The 24,887-nt window shown below is 41.4% G+C and overlaps 1 protein-coding gene and 1 long non-coding RNA gene across 4 annotated transcripts in view; one reads left to right on the plus strand and one right to left on the minus strand.

Annotated features, from left to right (window-relative positions):
• Positions 1 to 24,887, minus strand: part of ZNF609 (zinc finger protein 609) — a 202,433-nt gene that overhangs the window by 6,688 nt on the left and 170,858 nt on the right. For all 3 annotated transcript variants that reach the window (XM_027553759.1, XM_027553758.1, XM_027553757.1), the window contains exons 4-6: positions 4,786 to 4,873; positions 1,737 to 4,077; positions 492 to 858 (exon numbers count right to left, since the gene is read on the minus strand). In XM_027553759.1, coding sequence (XP_027409560.1) covers positions 492 to 858; positions 1,737 to 4,077; positions 4,786 to 4,873 — 2,796 coding nt within the window. The remainder of the gene's footprint in view (positions 1 to 491; positions 859 to 1,736; positions 4,078 to 4,785; positions 4,874 to 24,887) is intronic.
• Positions 865 to 1,613, plus strand: LOC113900221. Its single transcript, XR_003513095.1, has 2 exons — positions 865 to 1,013; positions 1,354 to 1,613. It is a non-coding gene; the product is annotated as an uncharacterized LOC113900221 (long non-coding RNA).

The raw sequence follows: 24,887 nt of genomic DNA on the forward strand, positions 1-24,887 counted from the left end.
CTATTTCTTTTATATTCCCCCCAGTGTCTAGCACGTGGCAAAATATAGAGTATGTGGTTTTCTTTTGGCCATACCCCAAGGCATCTTAGTTCCCTGACCAAGATGGAACCCACGCCCCCTGCAGTGGAAGCGGAGTCTTAACAGCTGGACCGCCAGTGGTTAAGTCCTTAAAGTATGTGTTTGGAAAATCCCAGCTGAGGGAAGATGCCTCTGGTAGACGGGGTTTTGCCTTCAGTTATCCATGAAAACTGACTGCAGAGTCAACCCTCCACCTGGTGCAAGGGAGGAAGGCGTGGTCCCACAGACTGTAAGCCGGGGTCACTCAAGGAGCTCAGGGTTGGAGTGACCACAATACCACATTCACATCAGAGTTACCATCTACCTGAGCCTCAGTAGCCTTAGCAAGGAAGCTGAGCAAGAAAACTGGATTTGAAATCTGCTTCGTTTCCCTCCCCAGTGACCAGAGCAGCAGCGGGGCTGTGGTACGGTACCTGGGTAGTTCTGCATCATCACGGCAGGCATGCCACGGTAGCTGGGGTGGCTGGGGTCATAGGACTGGCTGTAGGAGTAGCCGTGCATGTAGGGGATGTAGGGCTGGTGCTGCGTGAGGGGGGAGGACACAGGCACGTGGACACTGGGTCGGGGCTCCTTGCCCCCAAGGCGGGGTTCCTCTGATGTGGGCAGCTTGCAGTCACTGCTTGTGCTTTCCTTCCCATCCTCCTTGGGAACAGAGTCCTTACTCCGACTCCTTTCCTCCTTCAGTTTGCGGTCCCGCTCCTCTTTCCACCGCTCATCCTCTGGCTTGATGTCCGAGTACTTGGCAGGATACACATACGTCCACATCCGGGGCTCTGCTTCCTGCAACAATCACAGAATGACATGAGTGTTGTACAGATGAGAGAGAGAGATTTCAAGCCCAAGGTCCCAATAGAAACACCAGTGCAGAGCAGACAACACCAGACTCCTGGAGCACTGCGGGATCTTGGCCTCTACCGATCTTCGTTCAAAATCAAGTATGGTCCCTCCTGCTTAAATGCCTGTCCCCTCCCCCCAACAAAAGGCTATAAAATGTGGGGAAAGATAGGGAAAATCCACTGGGGGGTCTTCTCTATGAGAAAACAAGCATTTGAGGGGAGTGACTGGAAGAAGCTGTTTCTGCTCCAAGGATACTGAGGTGGTTTCCCTTCTTCAGAGCAAGTTTGGGGGCAGGGAACTGTACGAGCCGCTCCGCTCAGGGAGGGCGGGCTAACTGCGGCACCAAAGGGGGCCTTCCTAAGCCTCATGAACAGAGAAACAAGTAACACCAAGCTCTTAGTTCTAACTCTGCCTATAAAATCTTTTCCGTCTGAGTAGTGTGCTTCCGCCTACTTTAAAAACTGGAGAGACCACCTTTCCTCATTCCGTGGGAACCACACAGTGGACGAGACATGATTAGGCTTCACTAGATACCTGGTTCCGGTTCTGGCTCTGCTGGTGAAGTCTTGAGTACCTCCAGACAAATCAAGCTAACTTACCTGGGCCTCGCTTGTTAAATGGGAAAAACCTCTTTCACTGGTGTAAAAAGTGCTTTTAAAAAAACATTAAAATGATTTACAAAAGTAAAGAATCCCTAACATTATAGACTTCTTCTCCTGCTATCTGTACTATGTTGATTCCCTACATAAGGACGGCCCTGATTTATGAGGAAGAGAGAAAGACTATCCAACAGTATTTCCATTTCCTTCCAAAACAGTTACCTGTCGGTACCAGAGTATTGGATCCACCTCTGCCTGTCGGCCACAGTCGGCACCTGTCTTGGCCTCAGAAGCCTCCTTGCCTAGGTGGCTGGCCTCACTCAGCTTTACTTTAAGTCCTTCTGGGGCCTGGCTGGGGAGTTTGGAGGAGTCATCTAACTTGGGAATAATGACTGACTTGGCAGGATCCGCCCCTGGCTCCTTCGCCTTGCTGGGTCCTGACTTCACCAGGTCCGTGAGGCTGGGGGCCTTAGTGAGAGTTGGTGGAATTGACGGCTTTTGCTTCCAGTCTTCCTTGAGGGCTGCCTCCCGCTCCTTCAGGCCCATCTCGGCCTTCTTGTCCAGTCCTCGCTGCTGCTGCTCCAAGCTCTGCCGTTTCTGCTGCTCTTCGTACTGCTGTCGGTAAGCGGAGTTGGTGCTCAGGAGGTGGGTGTGGTAGCTCTGGTCGCTGTAGCCGTAGGGCGGCACGTAGGCATACTGGTTGTAGTACAGGGACTGCATGTACATGTTGGGACGCTGCTGGATGACGGAGGGCTGCTGGCTGGAACTGCTCAGCTCAGGCTTCTTTTCTTCACAGACATCATTCTTCACTTTTCCCTCTATGGTCTCAGGTTCCTCATCCTTTTTTGTCTTCAGAGCCTGGCTCTCCACTCCTGCCTGGCTGCTGGGGTTCAGAGCCCCTGGGCTGGACTGTGCGTAGCTTGGAGAGTAGTAACTTTCAAAGCCTTGGTAATATGGTGAGTCTTTGCTTTGTGGCTGAGGGGGGAAGAGAGTTTTCTTGGCCCCTTCCTTGACCAGCTGTTCAGGGTCCTTGGATTTGACGCTGTCCACTTTGCCCTCTCCATCCTCCCCAGCATCAGAAATGTCAGAGTATGCAGGGCTGTTGGTTTTGACTGAGCTGGCTTCAGCTCCATTCTGGGTCACTACGTGTAACGGGGTCATGGGCTGGGTAGGGGTAGTGCTATCTAGGCGGCTACTGCCTCCAATTGAAGGGCTGGGAGCATTGTCTGTGAAGCTGTAGATCTTGTCAGCTTCTGCCTTGATGCTGGCCAGTCGGCTCTGGTGGGGGTCTGAGGAGCCATTCAGGAGGCCCTCCATTTTCATCCCATCTCCCGATGATTCCCTGAATGGGCTTTTGCCTTCTTCTGCTCGACATACCTTCCCAGGGGTCAGAGGACTTTCAAGTTCCTTTGAAGATTCCTTCTTTTTTTTCTCTTTCTTTTTCTTGTCCTTGGCTGGAGTCAAGGCAGGGTTGACTGTGAAAGGTTCTCCCATCACAGTGGGCTTGGGCTGAATGGGCTTCAGTTGGGGGCTGTTGGGCATGGCCTGGACCACAGTGGTGGTCAAGCCTGAGGAGGAGCCTGGGCTTGCTGCCGTGAAGGTGGCTGTCTGGAAGGTATAAATTTGCTGTGGGGGAATGGCAGGGGCGATGGGCCGGGCTGACTTTAAACTTTTGGAAGGAATCTTTTCAGGTTTCAAACTAGAGGGCTTTTTACATTTTTCCTTTTCCATACACTTCCTTTCCAAAGAATCAAAAGCATCATTGCTTGTTTCATCCATTACTGAGGGTCCATCATCAGAGCCATCATTGGATAAGGCCCCAAGATCTGTGTCCCCTTCCCCACTCAACTTTTTCTTACAGAGGCCTTTTGTGCTGAATTTGCTTGAAGGAGAAGGGCTATGGGGCTCCACGAGCCGAACTTTGGGGGTAGCTGACCGGGCAGGGGATAGGGAACCCTTCTGTGAGACAGATGCGCCATTGCAGCTCCCGAGATCTGCATGGAGGGCGGGCTCCTCTCCGTACTCACTGTCTCCGTCTGCTTCTGGCTTGCTGTCGTCATCTGTATGGGCATGAGCTTGGTGGTACTTAAGTCCATTGATGTGCTTGTACTTTTTGTTGCAGTTAGGGTGGGGACAATCAATCAGGACTGGGGAAGGACAATTTCTGTCTAGAACAGTGGGTTCCACCTTGGTCCCAGGGAGGGGGCCAGTGGCTGAGCCCATGGAATTCGTACGGACACGTTTGCTCCCTTTGGAGTCCTCTGAGCTAGAATTCAGCTCCATGTCTGAAAGGGGTTTGTTTTTCCGCTTATTAGCTGAGGAAGGGCTGGCCTTGACATCCTCGGAGGTGCTACTGGCAGGTGGGCGATGTTCTGAAGAATTCTGGCTGCCCCGACGGCCTTTGCTATTGGCTCCCGCTCGGGTTTTGCTGCTGCTGCTGGTCCCTTTGCTGTCAGAGGCTGTGGCTGTCTCATTGACAGGCGTGTTACTGTTGGGACGCATGCGTTTGCCTCTACCCCGACCATTGCGCATTTCCAAGTCACTGGTGGGAGAGTCACAGAACCTTGGCAAATGACAAACACAACAAGATATTATTAAGAAAAGAAGCTACCTTCAAACCAGGTTAGCTGCAGCCTCCAGAAGAACTGTCCAAATGGTAACTATCATTTTCAATGAATATTTGTTAAAGAAACTTCTGAAAACATGTTAACTGCATTACTGGTGAGCTTCTAGGATGTTACCTCATGCTAGCTATACATTATTCCCTGAGATTTGGGTTCCCCCAACCCTGATGAACTGGAAATTAATAATAAGAACTAGCTGAAATTCACAGAAATATCAGTCTTATGGCCAACTGCAACTTGAAAGGTCTCTGTGAAATCCAGATTGTCTAAAGGAGCTTATGAAACTGAAAATGTTCTTGAGTTTTAACTTCTGAGAGATAGCTACTATCAGAAAATATCATCAATGAATGCTTGTTCCCCCACAGTCAGATTCTGACCTTGGTCTCGAGATGACTTTAGGTAGAAGCCAGAATTCAGTCATTCTAGATAAAGGCTTAAACAGGATCTCCTCACCATTCCTACCCAAACCAACACCTAACTGATTTATTCTTCTTGAATGCCAGATGAATACGATGCCTTCCTTTGTTTTTATACCATACTGTCCTTTAAAAGCTGAGTGTCCTTTAAAAGCTATCCAACTCTAACAAGATAAAGGTATGAGAGATTACTGATAAGGGTGGTTCAGACAGAGGCTGTAGCGTGCTTACCTTGGGGGTGCCCAATCGTGCCGTGTGCAGTCAAGAAGTGTACCTACGTAAGTCTTGTTTCTCCACGTTACATTCACCACTAACATCCCTGAAAGACAAGAAGACTCAGATACACACAGAAGGAATGCTGCTGGCCACTGAGAAGAGTGTTTTCCGTCTGAGTAGCATTCTAGCTCTTGTAGGAGGGTTTAGGGGGTGCTGTTATGTCCCAACGGGCCAAACAGCATTAGGCTGGAACAGTTCCACGGGAACTGCCTACACCACTACCAGGGGCCCTTAGGATGGGAGCATTTGCAAAGATTCCATGGTCCAGTGAAGGTACATTTTCCTAACTTTTAAAAAACTATGCAGCATTTCAAATACACTAAAAAATACAAAGGTTAACTTAAAAACTTCCATGTGCCCATGGAGCAGCTCAATGGATTTATAAGATTTTATGCTATACTTGCAACAAATTTCTTTTTTAAAGAACAAAATATCATAGCTGAAAAGCATTGTTTACTGTATTTTCAAACCTGCCAATGATGGGATCATGCTGGTTGTATAACTTACCTCTCTCACAACATTACAAATTTGAGATATATCAGTGTTGACATGAAGAGCTTAACCCATTTGTTTTAACGGTGCTCAAGTATGTCACTGCATGACTTGACCACAATTTATACATCCTATTGATGAAAATTTAGATGTTTCTTGCACATTTTCACTCTAAATGACATCATAATGAACATTCCTGACATGTTCATTTTATTTTAAAATGGTTTTGAATAAATAATACAGCCACATTCCAAAATTTAAAAGGTAGCCAAAAAAAAAAAAAAAAAAAAAAAGAGCAAACAAACCCAAGATAAAATGAAGTGTTCTTCCTGTCACTATTCTTCAACTTTTCGGGTCCCCTACTCAGAAACATCCATGGATATCCATGGATTCCTCTAGAGGTAGTTTATATATTTATAAGCAAATATGTTTATATATTCTTCCTCAAATGGTAGCAGTGTACAGCAATATTATACACATTTCCCATGTAACCATATATTTTGGATCATTCTATATGATCACACATAGAACTACTTCATTCTTTTCAATGGCTACATATGCATGATTTCAAACTGCACCATCATTGATTTGACCACTTCCCTGTTGATGAACATTTGGGTTGCTTCACTCTTCTGCAACTACAAATAACGCTGAATAACTGATCTTGAACACATGCTTTATGTTACATATTATAGAATATGTCTGTAAGGTAAATTCCCATAAGTAAAACTGCTACTCACAGAGTATTTGTATTCGGATTTCTCATAAATACTTCCAATTTTTCCTCAAAGAGGATGTACTAATTTATAAACCCATTAGTGCATGAGAACACTTGTTATTCTTTCCCTTTGGCAATACAGTGTTCTCAGACTTTGTTGGTTTCGCCAGTCTGATAGGAGACAGTGTTTTACGTACTTTTAATGTCATGTTTTTTATTATCAGTTTGTATATCATTTCATTATGATACCTGCATGAAACATCTGTATTTCCTTTTTACTGGAGTGTCTGTTCATATCCTTTGCTCATTTTTCTACTGAATTATAGTCTTTTCTTATTTGTGACTGTTTACTGTGGAAAATTCTTAAAGAGATGGGAATACCAGACCACTTTACCTGCCTCCTGAGAAATCTGTATGCAGGTCAAGAAGCAACAGTTAGAACTTGGCATGGAACAATGGACTGGTTCAAAATTGGGAAAGGTGTATGTCAAGGCTGTATATTAGCACCCTGCTTATTTAATTTATATGCAGAGTACATCATGCAAAATGTCAGGCTTGATGAAGCACAAGCTGGAATCAAGATTGCTGGGAGAAATATGAATAACCTCAGATATGCAGATGACACCACCTTTATGGCAGAAAGCAAAAAGGAACTAAAGAGTCTCCTGATGAAAGTGAAAGAGGAGAGTGAAAAAGTTGGCTTAAAACTCAATATTCAAAAAACCAAGATCATGGCATCCGGTCCCATCATTTCATGGCAAATAGATGGGGAAACAATGGAAACAGTGAGAGACTTTCTTGGGTTCCAAAATCACTGCAGACGGTAGCTGCAGCCATGAAATGAAAAGACGCTTGCTCCTTGGAGGAAAAGCTATGACAAACCTAGACAGTGTATTAAAAAGCAGAGACATTACTTTACCCACAAAGGTCCGTCTAGTCAAAGTGATGGTTTTTCCAGTAGTCATGTATGGATGTGAGAGCTGGACCATAAAGAAAGCTGAGTGCCAAAGAATTAATGCTTTTGAACTGTGGTGTTGGAGAAGACTCTTGAGAGTCCCTTGGACTGCAAGGAGAACCAACCAGTCAGTCCTAAAGGAAATCAGTCCTGAATATTCATTGGAAGGACTGATGATGAAGCTCTAATACTTTGGCCACCTGATGGGGAGAACTGACTCATTGGAAAAGACCCTGATGCTGGGAAAGATTGAAGGCAGGACGAGAAGGGGATGACAGAGGATAAGATGGTTGCATGGAATCACTGACTTGATGGACCTGAGTCTGAGCAAGCTCCGAGAGTTGGCAATGGACAGGGAAGCCTGGCGTGCTGTAGTCCATGGGGTCGCAAAAACAAATATTTGTTACTTGTTAATGGTGGTTATTGCTAGGCAGAAATTCTTTACTTTTAGGTTGTCTTTTTTTTGTCATATTTCAAAAGGCTTTCCCCAGTCCATCACTTCATTAACAGTTTTTTTTTTTTTCTTATGGCTTCTCCTAGTATTTTTATGGTTTGAATTTTTATATTTGACTCTTTCATCCATCTGGAATTTAACATGGTATAAAATGTCTGACATGGACCTTTTTTTGTTTGGTTTGCCTTTTTTTTTTCCCTTGGCCACACTGCATGGCTTAATGATTTCTTAAGTTTCCCAACCAGGGATTGAACGTGGGCCCTTGTCAGCGAGAGTGGAGTACTAACCACTGGATCTCCAGGGAATTCCCCGACATGGACTTTTTGTTTGTTTGTTTTGCCTTAATTCTAAATTATTTTTGGTTAGTTTTATATTTAATGAAGTAAAATATATTAAGCTTTTCCTTTATGGTTTGTGATTTTTATGTCTTATCACAAGATCATGAACATTCTACCATGAAATATTTTAAAGGTATCTTTAACAAGCTAAGAATGGTTTTTACATTTTTAGTGGTATAAAAAAATGATAAAGAATAATATTTTATGTCATCTGAAATTATATGAAATTCAGATATTGCTCAGAAATAAAAGTTTTATTGGAACATAGCCACATTTATTCATTTACCCACTGTCTATGCCTGATTTCACACCTCAAGGCGGACAGAGCTGAGTGTGAGTCATAGAGATGATATGGCCCTCAAAGCCTAAAATATTTACTATTTGGCCCTTTATAGAAAACATTAGCCAACACCTGTTTTAGATCTTTTTTTCTTTTCTAATATAAGCATTGAAGGTATAAATTACCCTCATAGCCCACTTTAGTTGCATTTCACAAGTTTTAATGTTTTTATTATCATTCAGGTCAAAACATTTTCTAGTTTCCCTTTTTTTTTAAATTCTGGGTTTATTTAGAAGTGTTGTCAAATTTTCAAATACCTGGGAATTTTCCAACGATCTTTTTGTTTCTGATTTCTAATATAATTCTACTGTAGTTAGAGAACATACTACATATGACTTCAATCCTCTTAAATTTATTGAGAATCAATTTAGGTATAAAATATGGCCTATCTTGAAGAATATCCCATGTGCGCTTGAAAAGAATATTTCAAAATGTATGTTCTGCAGTTGTTGGGTAGCCTATATAGATCAAGTTGATTGATAATGTTTTTCAAATCTTGCACATCCTTGTTAATTTTCTGTCTTCTTATTAGTTATACTTGTTGCTTGTTCTTGCTTACTGGAACTCCTATTTGGACCTTCTAGACTAATCCTCTTATCTTTCCAACCTACTTCCCATTTCTTTGTCTTTTGATGCTAAGGGATTTCCTTCATCTTCTAGGAAATTTTCACTTTTACTATTATATTTTAAATTTCTGCCATTTCTTTCATTATTTTTTTTTCCTAAGGACTCATACTGATCTTTCATATTCTTTTCTCTTTGTTTCTGATTTTTGCAACTTATAATATTTTCTTTGACTACAACATACAGGATAGAATTTATCCAATGTACTGAGTTTTTAAAAAATTTAAATGACTGTAAGTAACAGTCATTCCTTATCAAGGGTACTTTTTTAATGCTCCTGTTCTCTTTGGAATCATATTTTAGAATGCTCTATCATATAACCAGAACAGACAAGGGAGCTGAAAAAAAAAAGATTATCCTAATAGAAAATCTCAATCTAATGAAATCAGGGCAGGAAAGAACTTTGGTTTAGTCAATTGGATTTTTTTTTTTTAACCATTTTTTTTCTCTCATATATTTACTTTTTAAACTGAAGTATAATTTACAATGTTGTGTTAGTTCCAAGTATATAGCAAAGTGATTCAGCTCTGTGTGTGTATGTGTGTGTGTGTGTATATATACACAGACAGACCTCCTAAGAAAGCAATTGGGCAAAATTCTCTCTGGCTGTTAGCAAAGTGAATTCATATGGATGTCTCCTCCCAGTGATAACCTGATCTGATTACTGGATAACCAATTTGAATAGGAGCAGAATCCATTTATTTCTAGACAAGGTAAGACTTCGAAGTAGGTGCCTCATTAACAAGGGCAGATGAGCACAGCTATATACAGAGAGCAGGTATACAATAATAATAAGAATGTTATTCCTCCTCTTGAAACAGCTGGCCAGGAACACACGTTTATAAATCTGTCTCCTTCCTCTGGTATAATCTGCAAACCTTAACAATAATGAATGAACTGAAAAGATGACAGGTCAGACAGAGTGCTGGAAGTGGACAAGGGGAAGAGAAAAAATTCTAATATGGAAAAACAAAATGGAAGCTTGTTTAAATGTCAGAGCAAACAGTTTTCTGAAATATAACTCTCTTCCTACAAGGTTCTGGCTTGAGACAGCTGGGCGAATAAGAGGACAGGAAGGAAAAAGCAGAAAATAACACTTAACAGACCTAGTTTCACTGTTAGGGGCTAACTATAGGGCAGCAAGGAGGCTGAAGAGAAAGAGAAAAATTGGTTTTCATTTGAGAAAGTTCCCTATTTTGAATAAGTGTTCACAAAATAAGGAAAGGCTTGGCATATTTAAAGATAATAATAATGCTAAAAGTAGAAGTATTGCTTTGTGTTTCTCTAGGTGGTTATCTGCGTATTTACCATGGACCTCACAGACATAATCTCAATAAACCATTATTAAGTTTTAGAGTGTTGAGTATTCTCCCTTCTTAAAGGTGATCAACACAGGAACACAGTAAAGGGGAAATGACTTGGTATGAGGCAGCAGTCAGGTTCCCCCAAGTCACAGGAGTGACAGTGTTAAGACAACTTGATGCCAAAGCAGCACTACTTTGTTTCAGAGGACAGTTCAAAACAGTTGTGCAATCAAGACTGATACTGGCACAATAGTTGGAAAAGCAAATTTTACCTCCAGAGCCCTCGTTGTCACCATTTCCACTAAGTATATTCTTTCTCTCAGGGATCTAGTAGCTTCCTGCCTGCTCAGTTGCTGTTCAGTCACCAAGTCGTGTCCGACTCTGTGACCTCATGGACTGCAGCATGCCAGGCCTTCCTGTCACTCACCATCTCCTGGAGTTTGCCCAAGTTCATGTCCATTGAATAGGTGAGGTCATCCAATCATCTCAGTTGACCACTCTCCTTTTTTATTAAACTTCTATGTTTTGACTCTGCTGGGTCTTCACTGCTGCTCAGGCTTTTTCTAGTTGCAGAGAGCTGGGTCTACTCTTCGTTGTCATGTGCAGGTTCCTCATTACGGTGGCTTCTCTTGCGGGAGAGCACAGGCTCTAGGGCTCGCAGCCTCAGTAGTTGTGGTGCACGGCCTTAGTTGCTCCTTGGCATCTTCCAGGGATCTTCCAAGACCAGGGATTGAACCCGTGTCTCCTGCATTAGCAGGCAGATTCTTTACCACTGAGCCACTAGGGAAGTCTTTCACCATCTCCTTCTTGAAACATTTTCTTCATTTGGTCTTCAGGACAAGGACACCACTCTGGCCTGATTTTCTTCTTGCTGTTCTGCTTGCTTTTCTTCAATACCTTTTGCTGTTATTTCTTCGCATCTAATGACTCAAACATCTGTTTCCAGCACCAACCTTTGCCCTCCACCCTCAGCACCATCTTGTCTCTGTCCCTTGGCTTCCTGGGGACAGACTCTGCCTCCGTGCCTCCCTTCTATACTGCCGGTGCCTCCTCCATGCCCTCGGTTCCCTCATACAGATTTTCTCCTGGAACTTATCCCATTTCTGAAACTCTCCCAGTTCCCTGTTCTTCTCAAATTGTTAAAACTTGTCCCTTTAAAATTAAGTCTTCTGAGCAGGATTCAGAGGTTAAACCTCTAATTTCTTATATTCCCTTATACTGAACTGTAAGCCATTGTCAAAGATTTTCCCAAAGTAATGGAAGATCCTCACAGATTTGCTGAGGAATTTAATATAATCACTCAAATTTACCAAACAGGTTTCCCTGGCTTAAATTAGCTAGTTCATATACATGTTGGTGAAAGCCAGGCCCAGCACTGGAGGAAAACTTCTAATTGGGAAAATCCTGAAATGTCTCTAGAATAATGACTGGGAGACCAGCCCACTAACTTACTATATGATCAGGTTTGAGCTATTGCTAAGCAACTTCACTGAGCAATTCCTAGGGCTTTTTCAAAGCCTGTTAATCGAAACAAAATTCAGGTCTGCACAGAAAAATCCGGTGAATTGTTCATAAATATTAAGTCAAATTCAAATTAAAAAAAAATTCTGGTCTTCCTTCACATGTTGATGCCACCTGAGAAATTTTCAACTCTATGTTTATTAATGAGCTGAACTGGGAGCTTTCCCTTCTACTAAAAAGGACCACAATAGAATGGGAAACTGCGTCCGCTTGAGATTTCATCTGACAAACTAGCTCTCTTGCACGCTAAATGAATGACTAAACGGGAGACCACCAAAATTCTTAATCTTCAAATCCAGCAGATGAAGGCTCCTAAACAAAACCCAAATCCCCAGTTTCTGCTACTATTGCAGAGAGTCAGGACATTGGAAAAGAAATTGTTACACATTTAAGTACTTTAAGCACCTTTAGCTCTCTAACTAGGGCCTCCCAGGTGGCCAGTGGTAATGAACCCACCTGCCAATGCAGGAGATGCAAGAGATGTGGGTTCGATCCCTGGGTCAGCAAGATCCCTTGGAGGAGGGCATGGCAACCCACTTCAGTATCCTTGCCTGGGAAATCCCATAGACAGAGGAGCCTGGTGGACTACAGTTCATGAGGTCATAAATGAAGCTGTCAACGACTGAGCAACTGAGCACTCATGCATGCCTCCTGGTGGTCCAGAGGCTAAGACTCCTTGCTCCCAAAGCAGGGGGCCCAGGTTCGATCCTTGTTCAGGGAACCAGATTCCCTGTGTCGCAACTAAACCCTGCATGCCACAGTGAAGATCAGAGATCCCTGTGCTGCAATTAAGACCTGACAGCCAAATACATGCACACACATATTTTTTTTTTTAAGATTCAATTTGCAAAATTGTTGGAGGCCCTCCAAATACCTTGGCTAAAACTGTTGTTGTTAGTCCTTCCATATTTCAGATCTACCCTTTTTAGAAGTCATAAACTCTCACCCTTTGAGATAGTAATAAGATGTCCGATGCACTTGGCTCCTGCTTCTTTTGACCCACAAGTAATAAAAGGAGAGATAGTCCAATATTGCAGAGGCCTAACTGCTTCTATTAAAAATAACCACGCTTGACAGCGCAGTCTTTTTCACAGTGCACCCTGGGGAAGGTGAAGACTGTAAGCATTACACCCAGTAACCTGGAGATTTCATCTACTGGGAAAGAACTCTCTCATACCTCATTGCAAAGGCCCCTATCAGGCACCACCAACTCCTGTACCACCTAACTCCAAGGAACAGACTCTTGGGGAATCATGTGATACAAGTAAAGAAAGCAGCAAACCCTGAGGACCTCACAGTATCTGGTTATCTGAAAATGAAGATTTCCCAGAAATGAAGCAACAACATCCACTGAGCCAGCTTTCCCAAGACACCTGGACCAGCCCTATTGTAAGTTTACTGCCAAACCTCTGATTATTTGACATAACACTTCAGATGATCTGAAATATTTAAGATCTTGATAACATATGGACTTTAGATAAGAAGTGATTGTGAATTCTCCCTTCTGCCTTCCCTTGTCACTAGGATGTAACTGCAAATAGGTTTCTAATCTGTACTTTCCCTCTGGCGGGAGATCTTACACCCAGGAAAGGTCCTTCTTGCCACTGAGAGACAAAAACCTACTCAAACTACCTAAACTGACTTTTGGTCAGTGATACTTTCAGAGAAAGATCTTGATTAAAAGGGAGGGGGGGATGTGCAAAAAATTAATAAGCAAAAACCTAAGTAGAACTGTAAGACTTGAAGGTGTTCTTATGCCCTGTGATAACAGCAGAGCCCAAAAGGAAGAAGAATGTATCCTCTTCTTTCTTGGCAAGGACTCAATCAGGGTTTCTTTGTTTTCTCTAGCTCCCCAACTTCCATTTCCCATCTATAAAAGTGGGACTTGCATGTGGCTCATCACAGCTGCAGATCCCAAACTGCATTTCTCTGTCTGTCCTGAATGAACACTTCTTTGCTGAAGCAATATTTGGCAGTTTTATTTAAGTCAATAAAAGAAAAACTTACTAGTAGTTCCATTCTTATACATAGTGGGAGTCTTACTAGTGTTTGAATACAGTAATGGTTTATTTTGTGAGTTGAATAAGCATCTACTGTATTCAACTGAGTTAGTAACCAACTGTATGATTCTGGGCAAGCTACTTTATCTTCCTTTGTTACAGGACTAGACCTCTAAAATTCTGTGATTCGGTGAAAGGCTGTGAAACTCAAGCATTTAAAAGTATAAATGACTAATAAAATATTATTTCCTATGGATTCTTACCAATGATGAAAGACTTAAGCTAAAGAAAATACAAGGCAAGAAATATAAGGCATGTCATTTCAGATATTATTTACCTGGTAGAAAAAAATTTTAGCTGAGTGGGAGTATATATTGGTAAAGCACTCTGGAAAGCTATTTTATTTCTACCAAACTCATGTATTTCTAAGCAGATCTTGTAAAGCTAAACATAATCTACCCTATGACCCAACCTCTGACACTGAAAATAGTGACAGACTTTATTTTCTTGGGCTCCAAGATCACTGTGGCTGGTGACTGCAACCATGAAATTAAAAGATGCCTGCTCCTTGGAAGAAAAGCTATGACAAATCTAGACAGTGTATTAAAAGCAGAGACATCACTTCGCCGACAAAGGTTCGTATAGTCAAAGCTACGGTTTTTCCAGTAGTCATGTACGGATGTGACAGTTGGACCATAAAGAAGGCTGAGCTCCAAAGAATTGATGCTTTCGAACTACGATATTAGAGAAGACTCTTGAGAGTCCCTTGGACAGCAAAGAGATCAAACCAGTCAGTCCTAAAGGAAATCAGTCCTGAATATTCATTGGAAGTACTCATTTTGATACTGAAACTCCAATACTTTTTTGGCCACCTGATGCAAAGGGCCAACTCATTGGAAAAGACCCTGATGCTGGGAAAGACTGAGAACAGGAGGAGAAGAGGGCAACAGAGGATGAGATAGTTGGATGGCATCATTGACTCGATGGACATGAGTTTGAGCAAACTCTGGGAGACAGTGATGGACAGGGAAGCCTGGCATGCTGCAGTCCATGGGGTCACAGAGAGTTGGACACAACTGAGCAATGAACAACAACAACAAATCTATGACCCAGCAATTCTCAGAAACAAGAACTCATATTTAACAAAAGACATGTAAACGAATCTTCATATTAGCTTCACTCATAATAGTCCCAAACTAGAAATAACACAAATGTCTGTAAAAAGTAGAATGGATAAATTATGGTATATTCATAATGTAATACTATAAAGCTCTAAAGAATGAACTACTGCTACACACCACGTAATGGATGAATCTCACAGACATGATGTTAAGTGAAAGAAGCCAAACAAGAGTACATACTCTGTGATAACATTTCAAGATAGGAAAACTCATCTATAATGGTAGAAATCAGAATGGTGGTTACCTTTTGGGATGGTATTGACTGCAGAGGGCATGACAGAATCCTCAAGGGGAACTGGTAATGTTCTAATTCTGGATACAGGTAGTGGTCACACAGCCATATAAATATGTAAAAAGTCATCAAATCATGTACTTAATATTTATGCATTTATTTATGTTATACTTCAAGAAAACATTAAAGCAATCCAGCAAATTTGGAAAACTCAGCAGTGGCCACAAGCCTGGAAAAGGTCAGTTTTCATTCCAATCCCAAAGAAAGGAAATGCCAAAGAATGCTCAAACTACCGCACAGTTGCACTCATCTCACACGCTAGTAAAGTAACGCTCAAAAATTCTCCAAGCCAGGCTTCAGCAATATGTGAACCGTGAACTTCCTGATGTTCAAGCTGGTTTTAGAAAAGGCAGAGGAACCAGAGATCAAATTGCCAACATCCGCTGGATCATGGAAAAAGCAAGAGAGTTCCAGAAAAACATCTATTTCTGCTTTATCGACTATGCCAAAGCCTTTGACTGTGTGGATCACAATTAACTGTGGAAAATTCTGAAAGAGATGGGAATACCAGACCACCTGATCTGCCTCTTGAGAAATTTGTATGCAGGTCAGGAAGCAACAGTTAGAACTGGACATGGAACAACAGACTGGTTCCAAATAGGAAAAGGAGTTCGTCAAGGCTGTATATTGTCACCCTGTTTATTTAACTTGTATGCAGAGTACATCATGAGAAACACTGGGCTGGAAGAAGCACAAGCTGGAATCAAGACTGCCGGGAGAAATATTAATAACCTCAGATATGCAGATGACATCACCCTTATGGCAAAAAGTGAAGAGGAACTAAAAAGCCTCTTGATGAAGGTGAAAGTGGAGAGTGAAAAAGTTGGCTTAAAACTCAACATTCAGAAAACGAAGATCATGGCATCCAGTCCCACCACTTCATGGGAAATAGATGGGGAAACAGTGGAAACAGTGTCAGACTTTATTTTTCTGGGCTCCAAAATCACTGCAGATGGTGACTGCAGCCAAGAAATTAAAAGACGCCTACTCCTTGGAAGGAAAGTTATGACCAACCTAGATAGCATATTCAAAAGCAGAGACATTACTTTGCCAACAAAGGTTCGTCTAGTCAAGGCTATGGTTTTTCCTGTGGTCATGTATGGATGTGAGAGTTGGACTGTGAAGAAGGCTGAGCACCGAAGAATTGATGCTTTTGAAGTGTGGAGTTGGAGAAGACTCTTGAGAGTCCCTTGGACTGCAAGGAGATCCAACCAGTCCATTCTGAAGGAGATCAGCCCTGGGATTTCTTTGGAAGGAATGATGCTAAAGCTGAAACTCCAGTACTTTGGCCACCTCATGTGAAGAGTTGACTCACTGGAAAAGACTCTGATGCTGGGAGGGATTGGGGGCAGGAGGAGAAGGGGACGACAGAGGATGAGATGGCTGGATGGCATTACTGACCCGATGGACGTGAGTGTGAGTGAACTCCGGGAGTTGGTGATGGACAGGGAGGCCTGGCGTGCTGCGATTCATGGGGTCGCAAAGAGTCGGACATGACTGAGTGACTGATCTGATCTGATCTGACAGCAGGTATTAAGTTCTCTCTCAGGAGCATTCTATTCTGTCAAAGAATTAAAAACTCTGGGATATGGTTACCAACTCAGTCAACTTCCACAGAGAAAGTCTATCTCCCCTGAGGTTAATCAACAAACAATATTTTAACACCAGAAACTAACACTACATTGTATGGGACTTCCCTGGCGGTCCTGTTAAGAATCAGCCTTCCAGTGCAGGGGACGTGGGTTTGGTCCCTGGTCAGGGAACTAAAATCCCCCATGCTGCAGGGCAACCAATCTTTCATGCTGCAACTACTGAGCCTTCATGCTGCACCTAGAGAGCCCATGTGCCGCACCTGGAGAGTCCGTGTGCCGCACCTGGAGAGTCCGTGTGCCACAACTAGAGAGCCCATGTGCCCCAACCAAAGACCTCACACGATAAAATGAAGATCCCATGTGCTGCAACTAAGACCCAGTACAGCCAAATACATAAGAACCTGATACAACATTGTAAATCAACTATACTTCATTTAAAAAACTTTCAAAACCCAAAAAAAAAAATTGGTGTCAACATACGCCAGGGGATAGTGTCAGGCCTGAAGTGTAAAATATGCATAATAATCCTTTATTTATTGGCAACCTTTCTACATGTTTCTACTGTTACTATGCCTAGAGGGGCACAGGAAATTCATATGTTGTTGGTGGGTGTATAAAGCTGGTTCAAGCCCTGGTGGCAATCTGGCATTATCTTTCAAAAAACACATACTCTTTAACCCAACAAATCCACTTGAAGGTATTTATCCACAAATATTCTCAGTGTACAAAATGAACAAGGTGCTCGCAGCAGCAGTGTTTACAATAGCAAAAGATGGGAAACTAAATGTGCTTCAATGAAGAAGCAATTAAATATGTTTTTGAACATCCACATGATGGGATACTATGCAGCTATTAAAAAGAACAAAGCAACTATTAAACAAACTGATATGGAACAAAGTCTGAGATATACAGGCAAAAAAAAAAAGCAAGATACAGAACAGCAATTACAGTATGCTACCACTGTGTAAAAAACAAACAAGCATATAAATATCTGTTCCTAAGTGCACGGAAGGTCTCTTAAAGGATGAATAAACTAGTATTAGTGGTTTTCCCTACGGAGGGCAACTGGGTGGCTGGAATTCAGGGGAAAGAAACTTGTTTTTCATTGTATATTCATTTTACTGTTGAATTTTTGTGCCATATACATGTGTTACCTATTCAAAAAAAGGTAAAAATAGTAATTAATTTTGGTAGGACTATTTCAAAAATGTTTTTCCCTTTAGGAAAGCACACAGGCAATAATATACTTGAAAAGGGCAAATAAGTGGCAGGATAACACCATCTCTGAAACCCTGTCTCACTTCCTGTAAATGGGAAATGTCTCTTTATTCAATTCGGAGTATCAAAGTAACTGTGGAAGTTTTAAAATATGACCACAAATTCTTTGATATTCTTCCCTTCAGAAAGGAGAAGTATAACATGTAACTCAATGTTCACAACAGCACTATTTACAATAGCTAGGACATGGAAGCAACCTAGGTGTCCATCGACAGATGAATGGATAAAGAAGATGTGGTACATATATACAATGGAACATTACTCAGCCATAAAAAAGAACAAATCTGAATCAGTTCTATCTAGCGAGGTGGATGAACCTAAAAGCCTGTTATACAGAGTGAAGTCAGAAAGAGAAAAACATGTATCATATATTAATGCATATATATGGAATCTAGAAAAAATGTTATTCATGAACCTATCTGCAGGGAAGGAATGGAGATGTAGATACAGGGAACGGACTTGTGGACACACTGGGGAAAGAGTGGGATCATACACTACCATGCGTAAAGTAGACAGCGGGTGAGAAGCTGCTACAGGGAGTCCAGAGAGATGCTCTGTGATGCTCTATTGGGTGGCATGAGGGAGAGGCATGAGGGAGAGGCTCTAGAGGAAGGTGATATATGTATAATTATGGCTGCTTTTCATTGTTGTATGGCAGAAACCATCACTGTAAAGCAATTTTCCTCCAATTAAAAAAATATATATCATGTGGAAAAAAAAGAGAGGTCTAATTCCCTTCACGTTGAGTGTGGGTTACATTTAGCTACCTGCTTATAACAAACAAGAATGTGGTGGACGTAGCCTTCTCAGACTAGATGATAAAAGGCAATGTTTTTCTTCTTGGATTACTTCTCTTGAGGAAGTTACCTACTGTGTCATAAGGACACTGAAATAGCCTATCCTATGGAGAGGTGCATGAGGCCAGAGACTGAGGCCTTCTGCTAACAGCCCTGTGAGTGAGCCAACTTGGAAGTGATCCTCAAATAAGCTTTCAGATGATAGCAGTCCAGCTGACATTCTGACTACAATTTCACGAGCAACCTTGAGACAGAACCAGCTACTTAAGCCATTCTTGAATTGCTGACCCACAGAAAGTTTTAAGTTTTAGATCCTTACATTTTGGGGATAATTTGTTATACAACAACAGAAAACCTATGATAGTATTTTATCCTAAGTTGACAAAGAATTAATTTAACTTATTCCTTCATGGAGCAAATATTTACTGAGCTTCTATTACTTGCCAGGCATTATGGGAAGTATTGAAGTTATATATATAAAAAAAAAAACCAACTAAGAAGATACCAAGGTCCATTTCTGGGCTGGGAGAAAATATTAAGAGCCTACACTGGACTAGTATGGAGAACAAAGATAAACAAGGACAGCTGTTTGCTCTCATGGCACTGAAAAAAGAGGTTGGGGCAAGAGGTCACATGAGATGGAGTTTGCCAGTAGCCTCGAGTTTTCAAATGGAAACAGAAGTATGTAGCTATATGCTGCTTTTAAATCTTGTTTCAATCCCAATTTGCCAACAACTATAAAGGACAGAAGTGAAAGTGAAGTCGCTCAGTCGTGTCCGACTCTTTGTGGACCCCATGGACTGTAGCTTACCAGGCTCCTCCGTCCTTGGGATTTTCCAGGCAAGAATACTGGAGTGGGTTGCCATTTCCTTCTCCAGGAGATCTTCCCAACACAGGGATTGAACCCAGGTCTCCCACACTGTAGGCAGATGTTTACCATCTGAGCCACCAGGGAAGTCCAGATTAACATGCAAATCTCCCTTTGCCTCCTACCTACATCCCTCGCTCCCTTCAACAAATGAATATCTACTTTGGCACAGAGTATCTGGGATATAGCAATGCACAGAATTGACAGCTCTTGCTCTTATACAATTTATATTCAAGTGATGGGAGACAGAGAACAAGTAAATATATGTTAGATAGTGTAAGCCCTACAGAGAAAAATGAAACAGGAGCAAAAGAATAAAGAATGCGAGGAATGGGATGTTGCTATTTTACAATAGGCAGTCAAGAGAAGCCTCACTGAGAAGATGACATGCAAGCAGAGAAACACTGAGAAGATGACATGCAAGCAGAGAAACCTGAGAGTGTGAGCATGAGGAAGTTAGACGGAGGGACATTTGAAGCAGAGGAGAAAGCAGGTGCCAAGGCACTGTAGTGAGAACGTGCTTGGCGTGTTTTCAGGAAGAGCAAAGTGGGATGAGACTGAAGTGGGGTAAGAAGAGTGGGAAGAAATGAGGTCAGAGATCAGGGCAAGCCGGGATGTGTAGACGAGCGGTTTATAAACCTTTAATGTCAGGAACCCACAGCAAATTATTTTAGCCTTTGCAGGCCACACAGTCTCTATGGTAACTTCTCAATTCTTGTAGCACAGTCACAAACAATACACAAATGAACGGGTTATGGCTGTGTTTCAGTGAAATTACAAAAATTGGCAGTGGACTGAATTCGGCACTTGGACTGTAATTGCAGACTGTGATAGCAGCATCTTATACGACAAATAATGGAGGCCGGAGGGAAACAGTATATATGCCCAGGCTTTGGCCTTAGTGTATTCCTTCACTGAAACAAAGCTATAAATGAGAGCTAACTGAAACATTTCTATTGACATTAAGCACTCAAAGGTTCTTTGTTGAATAGATAAGATTGGGACCCAAAATAATAATTACTTAGCTGCTCCTATAAATAAATGTTTTTGAAAGTTAAATTAACTTTGGAAGAAAAGCCATTCATAAATTGAGGATTCAATATATGAAGTATATTTTAATATTTTTCTTCATGACTCAGGGACATTATTCTAGATATGATCATCTTGTGGTGTGGTAAAGGAATGTCCCTTTAAAGGTTACTGAAATATTAAGGGTTCAAGACTCTGTTCATTGAGACCAGACTTCTCAGTTGAGTTTTGTGTTTTGCTTTTACTGGATTAGCATTGGCAGGTGGACTTCCACCCACTGGACCACCAGGGAAGCCCAACATGTCTACCTTTTGCAGTAGTAGTCATTTCCATATTTCCAAGCTCTCTATCACATCCAACTTTCTTCTTATAATCTACTTTAGATGAGGAAATCAAGGAGTTAATACTAATATAACTCTATTATCAGGCCCTATGGTGTTCTTACCTGACTTCATGGCCATATACACTCCACATGCATTAATTCCATGATTCTATCTGTTATATTTGCAATGCAAAGTCCATGGGGAAAAATTCTATTGATATTAGCCAAAGGAATCAGTTAGTCAGACAAAATCATTTTTGGTAACTCTCTACAATTAATTTGTCATGAGCTTTGAAAGCAGTATGGGGTGTATGATCAATGTCCAATAAACAAAAATTTTTTAAATTGAAGACTTGTTTTTATTCCACTTTTAAGTATGTTTTTTCTACTAATAGGTAATGAGGGTCTCAATATAGATGCCAAGAATGCTTACACATGTCTATAAAATGAAACATACATCTTTAAGACTCTCTTAGACAGAGAAACTAAAAAGCATTGCTTAAGGTATGGATTCTCAAAGTATGGTTCAGGGATGTCTGACAGTCCCAAAGACAGTTTCAAGGGGTTTGCAGACTCAAAACTATTTTCATAATAATACTAAGACAAATTTGGATTTTTATTTTCATTCTATCCTGAGTGTACATAAGAGTTTTCCAGAGGAGGTATGACATGATATTTTGACAGATTGGATACAGAAGTACATATCAGAATCCAGATTGTCTCCTATTAAGCAAGACATTAAAAAGATTTGTAAAAATGTAAAATACTACTACTGTTTTTACTAAATTTTTGTTTTAGAAACTGTAATTATTTTTTCATAAATATGTTAACATGTAACAGGTTTATTATTGTTATTTTAAAATAGATTAATAAATATATTTTTAACAGATTCTGTTTTAATTTCTACCATGGCAAATGTCAATAATGATACTATCAATACATACTAAACAAAAGCTCTTAGAGTTCCTTACTAATTATTAAGGATGAAAAGGAGTCCTAAGTCTAAAGTTTAAAAACTGCTGACTTAAGGCATACAACCCAAGCATTCTTTTACTTCTGCCTTTTCATGGAGATGTTAACTAAGCTGCAGCCATCTTCATGCTGGGCGACAGAAACTTGGGGACCAGCTAGTTCTATGACTATTGTCAGTTTTGCCTTGTGGGGATCCACTTGCCCCGTTGGAATTCTAAGTTATGAGAATTCAGGACCCTAAAGAGAGGCAACTGATGATCTCTGAAGAAAGCAGAAAATCTGGGGCAAAATGAAAAGGCAATAAAAAGAGGAAGCACAGCTGGCTTTCTGTGGCATCTGGATACAAGCCAGTCACCATGGCCTGTCTATTCTGCCTTTGAACTCTCTCTGAATAATATCTTCTTCCCTATCCCCAACCACAACCATCAGAACCAAGTCCTCATTAACTTACCTCTAGATTATTCTAACAGACTGAATTATGCTCCTAACTCCAATCTTTAATTCTTTCTGTCAATCCAGCCAGTAAACTGCTCTCAGATGAATATGCCTCAAACACTGCTTTCATGCAATGAGCCAGCAAATATACATTACTGATTATACTTCATCATTATGCCAAGTGCTAGTGGAGATTCAAACCTTAACTGAAAATTTTACCCTGTTTAGGGGGAGGGAAAATGAATATATATCAAATCATTATTTTAAAAAATATGCTACACATACTGTTGGAGAAGGCGAAGGCACCCCACTCCAGTACTCTTGCCTGGAAACTCCCATGGACAGAGGAACCTGGTGGGCTGCAGTCCATGGGGTCGCTGAGTCAGACATGACAGCGACTTCACTTTCACTTTTCACTTTCATGCATTGGAGAAGGAAATGGCAACCCACTCCAGTGTTCTTGCCTGGAGAATCCCAGGGACGGGGGAGCCTGGTGGGCTGCCGTCTATGGGGTCGCACAGAGTTGGACACGACTGAAGCGACTTAGCAGCAGCAGCAGCAGCACACATACTGTGGTATAGACAGATCAGAGAAGAATAGGTAGGATTTTCTAACTTTTAAGAGGATCTGGGATGAGCTTGGCACACGTAAGGAAGAGTGAAACCATGTGATAATGAGCTGAGGCTACGTGTCGAACAGCAGGAAGAAGATCTGAAAAAGTCTAATATTTCATGCTAAAAAAATTCTTGTTAATTACTGATTAGTGTACTAATAGATTAAAATAAGTTATAGGGACTTCCCTGGTGGTCCAGTGGCTGAGACTCTGTGCTCCCATGCAAGGGGTGCAGGTTCAATCCCTGGTCAAGGAACTAGGTCCCATATGCCATAATTAAGAGCCTGCATACCACAACTGACAGATCCCACATCCATTTTTTTTTTTTTAAGCCCTATCCTATCTTACAACCCAGCTGGAACAGATAAACACACAAAAAGGTAACATGCTATCAGCCAGGAGCTGATAAAAAGAGAGTAAAGTTTGGCTGAATGGCCAAATGAATTATACCTTATTATATCATGACATATTTAGTGCACAAGGAGAGATAGGAAGGATGTGTATTTGGACTGATATGAACTGATATTAAATGAACTGATATGGTGCTGTTGTAAAATCTGTTAACCATTTCTATGCCTTCCTCTAGATGGTGCTAGAACAACCAGATTGTCTTTTGTAACTCGAGTTTCCTTTTACAATATAATGAGTAAGAGGTAATTTATGACTCATTAACAACTTGATGGCTCCTCTACCAATTTTATTGCCTTTTGGCTTGCATACAGTGTCCAGGATAGTGGGACGTCCTGGACACTGCTAAGAAATTTAAGTCACAGGCAACTCAAACCCCATAATGGTTTCTAATCCTACAAAAAACTATTTATTCAAAACATTGTACTATTTGTATGTGTTTGGGGTGGAGAAGTGGGGTTGTATAATTTTCAGTCTCTGATTCCGGGAAGCATATAATTTAGAATCAAGGGACAGAACTCTTAATATAAAACTGAGGACATTATCACCAGCCTCTAGCAATGTAAGAGATCAGAGAAATAACAAGAGTAGGTAAAGAATACTCTAACCTGCCTAAGGATACAAGGGGTTCCTTAAAGATTAGTAATAATTTTTTTAAAAATTGGCTTGAAGTTATTGTTGAATGTACATGTAGTAGCTCCTCAAGACTACAGGCATCTGATATACCCAGATAGAAGCCCTGTCTAGGAACAGGAATGGTGTGTATTCTGTATAGACTTTCAGTGTCTCATGTAATATGGGGTATAATGATGGAGAGTGACTGAGTTCTAAGACTGCATGTTATAATTTTTTTTTTAATTTGAATAACCGAAATTCTAGCACGCAGAGAGCTGAGGATGGTGGGGTTGTGGTGATGGCAGTGGTTAATCAGAGAGTAAGGTGAGAGAGCTAACACATAATATGTGAATAGAAACCAGTTTCCACTTCCTCCCTGAGATGGGAGCATCTGTAGAAAACTATAGTGTTGATGTCTGGAGAACACAGGTGACAAAACTTTTAACCAGGCCTTCACTCTCAGTTATCACTACCAAAGCAGCTTATAGACCTTTAGGTCATAGGTCCTTCTCATATAGTCCTCTTAAAAGCTCCCGTTACATTCTTTCCCCTCCAATGCTAGTGATTAAACTGGCTGGGCACTCCCTCCCTTAACTGAAAAGAAGCTAAGCAATGGCTCACTGCTCCTAACTAATCCATTATAACAACAGGTACCTACTGCAGTTACCTGGTCTCCTAGTTAAAAATAACTAGGCTGCAGAAGAGCTGCTGCGGTCTGCTCAGCTACCTCACCCAGAGTAACCCTTTCAAAAGAAGCTGAAAATGAACTCAGCTCTGTAACTTAGCCAAATGTGATCTCTTTCAGTTCTTGATTATATGGCATCTGCTACATCATTCAGTTCAGTCCAGTCACTCAGTCATGTCTGACTTTTTGCAACCGCATGGACTGCAGCGTGCCAGGCCTCCCTG

The sequence above is a fragment of the Bos indicus x Bos taurus genome, chromosome 10 (assembly GCF_003369695.1).
Source record: "Bos indicus x Bos taurus breed Angus x Brahman F1 hybrid chromosome 10, Bos_hybrid_MaternalHap_v2.0, whole genome shotgun sequence".
NCBI lineage: Eukaryota > Metazoa > Chordata > Mammalia > Artiodactyla > Bovidae > Bos > Bos indicus x Bos taurus.